This window comes from Sminthopsis crassicaudata, chromosome 2 (assembly GCF_048593235.1).
Source record: "Sminthopsis crassicaudata isolate SCR6 chromosome 2, ASM4859323v1, whole genome shotgun sequence".
Lineage (NCBI taxonomy): Eukaryota > Metazoa > Chordata > Mammalia > Dasyuromorphia > Dasyuridae > Sminthopsis > Sminthopsis crassicaudata.
Window position 1 is genome coordinate 540568758 of NC_133618.1, and position 8455 is coordinate 540577212.

General features: G+C 42.8%; 1 protein-coding gene across 2 annotated transcripts in view; it reads right to left on the bottom strand.

Annotated features, from left to right (window-relative positions):
• HACD3 (3-hydroxyacyl-CoA dehydratase 3) overlaps positions 1–8105 on the bottom strand; it is a 30169-nt gene extending 22064 nt beyond the window's left edge. The window contains exons 1-3 of one of the 2 annotated variants that reach the window (XM_074294791.1): positions 7832–8105; positions 3246–3288; positions 1399–1472 (exon numbers count right to left, since the gene is read on the bottom strand). In XM_074294791.1, the coding sequence (XP_074150892.1) occupies positions 1399–1472; positions 3246–3288; positions 7832–7918 (204 nt within the window). In that variant the 5' untranslated portion in view covers positions 7919–8105. Of the gene's footprint in view, positions 1–1398; positions 1473–3245; positions 3329–7831 lie in introns of both variants that reach the window. The other variant, XM_074294792.1, reaches the window with a different exon arrangement.
• Between the last annotated feature and the right edge of the window lie 350 nt (positions 8106–8455).

Below are 8455 nucleotides of genomic sequence, written 5' to 3' on the forward strand. Positions count from 1 at the left end.
TCCTGAAAGCTCTCCTCCCTCCTCTAGTACTTCTGTATGCTGTCCATGTGAGTCATGTAGTCTAGAACCAGAAAATGTTAGAGCTAGAAGAGAGCTTGGAGATTATGCAGCTCGACTTCCTGTGAGAAGAAATGGGATTCAAAGAAAGGTACCTTACCAAGGTCATAGTGTCATGGCACAGCCAGAACTAGAATCCAGGACTCCCACCCCACTGTTCTTTCCACTTATATCACTCAGTCACTTTCTGCATACACAAGTGCCCTCTTCTTATTGCCAGTATAAACTATCTGATCTTGATTACACTGAAAGCAAAGAGCCTACTGCAACATTCTAGGCATGGAGTGTGAAAGACCTGAACTAGGAAGGTAATCACAGTAAATTAAAGAAGAAATATGTGAATAACAAAGCCATTACCAATGAGCTCCATCTCCCAGCTATTAAATGAAAGTATAACACAGGTGGCTTAGGAACTGGCTCAGCAGAATGTGCTTTTTGAGGGCAGATCTGTTTTTTCTTTTCATCTTTATATTCCCAATTCCTAACACAGTGGCTTTAACACTGTCAGCACTTAAATATCACTAGATATAACCAACACAAACAAAAACTCTTGGGGAAGAGGGAGGATTCTCAATAATTTTTAAGAGTGTAAAGGCATGGGGCATCGAGGCAGCATAGTGGGTAGAGCACTGGCCCTGGAGTTAAAAGGGCCTAAGTTCAAATAGTCAAATAGTTTAATTCCAATTGCCTCCCCCTCCAAAAAAAAAAAAAAGAGAGAGAGAGAGAGAGAGAGAGAGAGAGAGAGAGAGAGAGAGAGAGAGAGAGAGAATAGAGGTATCCCCAAAATTTCAAAAACTGCTGGTTTAAAGCAAAGGCATCAAGGGTCTTGTACCCCCTATTACATGCTCCTTAATGGCACTTCATAAGCCAAAGTGCAGGTAATCTCAAATTAGATGAAAATGAATCTGTGCTCTCTAAAATTTAGCTATTTATTTCTAGACTTTTATTTTGGGGGCTGGGGAGATTATTGCTCATCCCTTAGTTTCCATCTCAAAAAGCAACAGAGCACAAGCTCTCACAGGTCCTCCTAGACCTCTAAAAAGTATGAGCCTGGAAACCAACCATGTTTCTAGTGGGAGATAGCTCATCTTGCCATGCAGGAGAAGGAAGATTCATTTCCAGGAATCTGACCACCAGGTGATTTCTTGGCCAGAGCAGCTCAAAGAGTATCACCCTACCTCAGTGGTACACCATCTAAGCCACTAGAATTTTGGATCTTCAAAATTATTAAAACACTAAAGAAGAGAATGCTAAAGAGGCAAGTAAATTCCTCCAGGTTTTCATTTTGCCCTTTTTCAATCCTAAAAGCAATATTTTTTTTTAAAAGAAGAAAACACATACTTGAGGCTTTACAGGTTCTAGGAATTCCAGGTGAAATTCATATATATTGTCTCCTTTGGCACCATGGCCATGGGCTGCAAAAAAAAAAAAAAAAAAAAAAAAAAACAGAGGTCAGCATGGACATGGGCAAAGCAAATCTATCCCTACATCAGTTCAGCAGAGATCTTTCATAGCTCGCTGCATGTATAAACCAATCCAAAGTGAATAGACCAAATATACAAATTTGTTCATAGGAACAATCATTAGACATGGTTATTTAGCTTAACAAGAAGACTTTTTATTTCTTATTGCACTTTGTAGTTAGATAAAATTGTCTGTGGTTTGTGCACAGTAAGGGTGGGAATGGCAGACATGAAGGGAAAACAAAAGACACCACATAGGTATATTTAACTTTCAAATTTTTTCTTGTTCCTGATCAACAGTGGATAGCAACTGGGTTGAAATTTTTTTGTTATCTTGTTTATGAGGTTACAAAAGGAAAACTGACAGAATACATGGAAATTATGGTTCTCAGCTCCAAAAACTCCCCTCTGGGGAGAGAGGGTGAGGATCAAATAAAGGGAAATGGATTGAAGGAACAGCTACATCCTTTTAGAAGATGGAACTGAACCAAACGGCAAAGAGAGAAAGTAAGACATAGTGAATAGGTTCTTAAACCTTTTTTTTTGTGTCCTGGCCCATTTCAGCAATCTAGAAAAACCAATGATCTTCTTAGAATAATGATTTTAAATGCACAAAATAAAATACAAAAAATTATAAAGGAAATCAATTATATTGAAACAGTTATTAAGTTTTTTTAACCTCTCTGGGCCTCAGTTTCCTCATCTGTAAAATGAGCAAGTTGAACTAGCTGTTCTCTAAGGTCCTTTCTAACTAAATCCTATGATCCTAAACTGAGGAAAAATAAAATTTTATTGAGTCCCACTTCTCCTACTTCAGCCTAAGATAGAAAAATAAGGTAAAAGGAAAGATGGGGAAAGAGTTTCTGAGTTTAGCCATGAAAAAGCCACCAAGTTATCCCTCTTTGTTTCTATATCCTACTACCCTCTGTTCCTCCCCTCCCACAAATGTACAAGTGAAGGAGTCCAAAGCACAATGACTATTGGATACACTAGTTGCTGACTTCCTTGAATTTATTTTTTTCTTTTTCTTTACAAATCCATGGTGATACTATTTCTTGATACTATAATAACCAACCTTTCAAATCCAGATTACTTAAAAAAATAAACCCCAATTTTTTGGCCAATAAACTTCATACTACATTTCTACCCCAAAGGCAGAGTTATTTGAATAAAATTAATGGAAATTTTTTTCCTTTTTTAATCTTTGAATTAAAGAGAAATTTAAAGTCTTCTTAGACCAGTCACTTCTAGATTTCTCTTCACTTCTACTTATGGCCCATTAAGCAAAACAAGATGACTCAGTTAGTGCTACTGAGAACAGATGCAGTTTCTGACCCTAGGCATATTTCAGCCAGTATTAATTCATTCACTGTCATCATTGTTCTCCCTCTAATAGTCCCCAAATCTCACATTCAAGAACATCTATCTTGGAGAAGATCCCTACCCTGGTCTGAACCAGGTGAAGTTCAAGTACAATGACCTTTCAGAAAACCCCACAAGACCTGCCCTTACTTATAAAGAAGCTCAATGGCTGTTGAAGAAAACAAGCTGAATCATCTGAAACAAATTTTGTACTTTCCAAACTCATTCATTTTCTTAAAGTCCAATGGCACCAGAAGATAAGCAATAGTAAAGGAATAAATCAAAGCAATGAAAAGAAAATAAAACTGCCATCACATTTTTTATTTCAAAGTGAGTAGAGGAATCTTTATATAGGATACTAACCTTTGAAATGAAGGGCATTTTCAGTGATGCTGATGTCAGGATGCTGTGGAAGGAGATCAAGAACATGAACAGGAATTGGAGCTCTAATGGTGGGAAAAAAATTAAATTAAATAGATATTTAATTTCTACCCTCAAACTTGGAACTCTATTTTTCCCCCTTCATGCTCTGAGTTAAAACATTTGGTTATCTATTCATACCAAGACACAAGGGTTCTGTATATTTATAGTCTATCTTCAATGACAATCTTTCAGTTCAATAAAACTCTACTGAACAACTGCTATGTTTAAGGAACTGTTCTTGGCACTAAGAGGAACATATACATGAAGAAAGACCACTGTGTACCATAAGTTTGCAATAGAGGAGAATACAGACACCAAAAATACTGAGAGCTCTGAAAAGGGAAAGATCACAGACAGCAGTGAGCACTAGGAAAGTTATCACAGAAGAGACATTTGACCTGAGGCTTGAAAGGGGAGCAGGATTCTAATATAGTGACAGCAAAGGTGAGGGCAATATAGACAGGAAATACTGATGACAAAAAATGCATATATGGAATCTGTGGCTCTGAGGAGCCCTGACTCAGGTTCCAGGTAGAAAGGCTTTTTTATTCACTGACTAAATTACTAAGGAGGAAAGTTTCCAGTCTGGAAGAGATGAGGGAAAAGCTCAACTAGAATGTCTCAAATATCTACTGTCTATTTTCAAGTCCCTCTAGCAGCTGGGCCCTAAGTAGGACTGCTTACAACTAATGTCAGAAGGAAAACTCCCCCACCTCCATCCCTACCCCCACCCCTACTCTACAATCATTAGGCAAGAGGCAACATGTCTCTAAGGAGTCATCACTGCCTCCTTGATCAGTTCTTTCAGCAGCCTCAGCAAGCTCTATTTCATCTCACATCTCTGAGAAAAATCAGATAAAGGAGGAGGTACTCTGAAGGACTGAGCTGTGAAAGCTAATTGGGCAAAATGCCAGAAGCTAGGAGGCACATTGGGTAGCAAAGGGAAAAGCTCTTTAAGAACAGAAACTTTCCTCAGTAAAAAAAAAAGACAGAATTGTTAAATTTCATGTTTCATCTCTTTATGTCTGATTCTCCTCAGGACTGCTTTCTAACCAACTCAGAGAATGAAGCTATCCCATTTCCCTCCTATATGACTGTGAAGTAAAACAGTATGAGTAGCACAATTCCATTCCTTTTAAATTGGCTTCCAGTACCATTCTCTGGAACAGCCTTGACTGCCCACCCAAAGTGTGGGCCTAGGAGCTCAGCAAGGATTTTATGCAGGCTACTTCCAAATACTAACTTGGCAGAAAGGGGCAGGTTCTTCCCTAAGCTTCACACAGTTTTATGAACTCTCAATTTTAATCTTTGCTGCAAGTGGAGAGGAACTTAAGTATGGGATCATTCATTTAGAGCTGGAAAAGATCTCTTAAGTTATCTCATGGAAACATCTCCCTTCCTTGAGGAGGAGGAGGAGAACTAAGGCCTAGGGAGGTAGAAAAAGTGACCTCCCAAGCCATGCAGGTAGCACAGAAGCTCATCTCCTTCAAATCCAAGTACCATCAAAGTCTATGGGTCTCCTGCATTTAGAGATGCTATTATCAGAAGCAAATTTTAAACTGGGCATGACAAGGGTAGGACCAGGGATGGGGACAGCACTGTCTCCAAAGAATCAGGCTTAAAAGAGTCAAGGACATGCAGGTAATGAACCAGAGTAGGCCTAACAGGAATCATCTTTGGTAAGACAGTTTATTTCAACCTTCACATACCCAAGTGCAACTATGAATAAGTTTGGCTCCCCTCTCTCACCAACCCTTTTCCACAGGCCCCATTTGTGACCACATACTCAACTTTGAGCATTCCAATCAAATTGACCTAAGCAATTTGCCTATCTTTGGACTTGATTTTACCTCGACAATAACCTTCAAATTCTACACTGCTACAGTTAAAGTGTTTGGGAAATTTTTAATGTTATATAAATGGGAACAGTCAATATTTTGGTTTTGGTCTGGATATGTAATTAGGAAACTCCAGATATATAAATCCCTTCCACTGAGGCAAACCAGTGAATCATCTGTAATATATATTCTTAAGAGAATTACCTGGGGCACCAAAGGGTTAAGTAGTAACTTGCCTAAAATCACAAAGCCAGGATAGATTATAGTATTTGAACCAAGATTCTCCAGGACTCTAATGTCAATCCTGTATCTGCCGCACCATGCTGTCTTTCAGTAACAACAATCATAATTTAAAATTATTAACTTACACTTAAAACACTTTAAGGTTTGTAAAAACATTCTCTCCATTAATACCTCATGAGATTAACATTTATTATACCCATTTATAAATATGGAAACTGATAATGAGTAAATGACATGCCCAGGGTCACATAACTAATAAACCTTGAATTCTAATCCATGTTTCTTGACTCTACATGCATCAGTTCTTATCTTTTTAAGTCACATGCTGTTTGTATCCTTTGATCAGGAATTTTTAAAAATATGAATAGTTCTAACTGCCACCTACTAACTCTGCGACCTTTGGCAGTTACTTCACTCTCATCAGTAAACAGAGGGGATTGGATTTGGTGTCACTCTAATGCTAATACTTTCGGTTATTCCCAAATTCAACAAACTCGTCTATTCCAATGCTAGGAGTCATTCTGCCTTCCCTTAAGAATCAATCAAGTTATTGCTTCATCCGCTCACCCCTTTGTGTCAGGCCCAAGAAGAACTATCTAGTTAATTGAATAGATAAATACAAAGTAATTATGGGAGAACATTAATAACTTAGGGAAGTGAGGAAAGGCCTCATGTAGCACCTGAGCTGAGCTCTTACCGGGAGATAAGACTTCTGAGAAATGGAAGGAAGTGGAGGAGAGCATTTCAGCATGGAGTACATACTGGAGTCGGCCTTGACTCCACACATTTTTCACATGTTATCAGGTTCTACCCCACAACCTTCCCTTAACTGTCCCCTGCTTTCCACTCCCATGGCCAGCACCTAATCTGGGCTCTCGTCTTACCTGACCAGGGATAGCTTCACAAAAGGTTCCTTACTTAGTCTTTGGCTTCTGTCCACCCTAGCAGATTAATCTTTCTCATGATGCACTAATCTGAGCAGACCAAATCCTCACATATTGCGGTAAAATTAGAATTGGATTTTAAAAAGACCTGAATTTGAATCCCAGCTTTGCTACTTCCTAGGTGATCTTAAGCGCTCTGTGATTTTTCTGTAATCAGCTTCCTCATTTTATCCTGGAAAAGAGGGGAACTGAACTAGATGATTTTTAAAGTCTTCGGGCCCTGGAATCTATAACCTCTAGAATTGTTTCTGTTCAGAAATTATCAAAAGTTCCTACAATTTTCTAAATAAAGTCCAAATTCCTTTGCACTTAAAATTACCTTCTAGCTTTAACTTATCTTTTTCAGACAAACTGAGAAGTTTACAATCTCTTGAAAAGATCCTACGCTTCCCTAAACCTGCACTTTACGCTTTTCTTTATGTCCTAATAAAATGACACATTAATTAATGGCCCAAATCCAGTCCCATAATCACGACTAATTTTAAATGCCGCCTCTTCCAAAAAGGGCCCTCTCTAAAGTTCTCTCTTCAATGCTTATCGCTGGCTACTTCGGAGTATTAGTTTGCGGGCACCTGGGATATCCCTCGGGAAGCTGTAATCGCCTCCAGGGGAGTGATCAAGCCTTACTCATTTTCACTTACACTACAGTATTTAATTTGCCCTCGTTAAACTTTTATTAAATGTATCGATTGTCAAGTTGGAGAGACAGATTTAAACATGGGAGAGAATGTTCCAGAATATAAAATCTAGTTCCGGATAGGTCAAAGAACTATTAGGTCTGCTCTATGCTGTGATCTCCTGAGGGTGACCCCTGCGCCTGGGATGAGCTGAAACTGATTTTGTAGGAGAGCAGGGGGATACGTGCTGCATTATAAGATAGTTATAAGCCTTGCCCACGCTCACACGCAACCCCCCATGCAACTTTTCACTCCCAACAGCACTTCTGAATCACCACAATGGGTCGGAAAACGGGACTCCTCCTGGGTGGGTGTTGAGATACATGACACCCGGCTCCGGTCTCCCAGCGCGCCTGCCCGGAGGAGGCTCCCCCGGAGAGAGCGCAGTAGCCTCCAGCGGATCCCGCCGGCCTACCTGGGGTCCCGCCGTACAAACCTTCCTCCAGAGTCGCTTGGCAAATTACACAACAGATCCAGTGGCAGGGCAAGATGCCTCGGGTCAAGGCCGGCCCTCGGCGAGGAGCTCACGAATGGAGACCAAGTGCACTGGCCGGACCCCCAGCGGGGCGCCGCCTGTCACGTACCTCTAGGTGCACGGCGGGGTGGACTAGGGAGGTGAGGGAGGCCCTGCCCGCGCCGCGGAGGTGCACGCGGGGACACACGGGCAGACACGCACCCGCCCTGTCCCGCGCGCGACACGCACATTCACCACACTGACGAAAGTCCCCCACAAGAGCGGGCCCGGAAAGCTAAAAAAGAAAAGGGGGGCGGGATGTCCCGCGTCGGGGCCGAGGGGTCGGGTGGGCCCGGCCGGGCCGCTTTACCTGCACGTCGCTCAGCTCCACGCGCAGATACACTTCGCGATGCCTCTGGGCCCAGTAGACATGCGGGGTTAGCACCTGGTTCTGCATGGCCGCTGCCGGGCTTCCCGGGTGCTGGGGAGGAGCGGGCGGGGAGTCTGGTCCTCCGCAGCAGCTCGAGAGCCACCTGAGTCAAAGCCGGAGGAACTGGCGGCGACGCTCGGGGTGCGCGCGCCGCCGTGCCGGGACCTAGAGCCTCGGGTCCGCCCCCTTCCCTCGGCGTCTGCGCCTGCGCACCGGAACGGGCGTGGGGGGGCCGTCAGGGAGCAGCTTGTGCGCGCTCCCTGCGCGGAGGGGGCGGAGCGCGCCCCGTAGCTTCTATCTGTGTGGGAAGCACACAGTGAGAGCACGGTGCTGCGAGATTCGATGACCTCCTATCTGGAGCTGTGGCCCAGAGTGGCTGGGAGCGGATACAGGGAGTGCTTAGGCGGGAGGGGGAGGAGGGGCAGGCAGCCCCTTCTGGCGGCCCTTTCACTGGTTTTCTGGAGCCGCCCGGCGGGGAGCGGGACAGATGAACCTTAAATTGACTGGTGTCACTTTCAACCTGGAAGCAAGAGGAGACGAAACTTGGACTGGCTCCCACAGGCT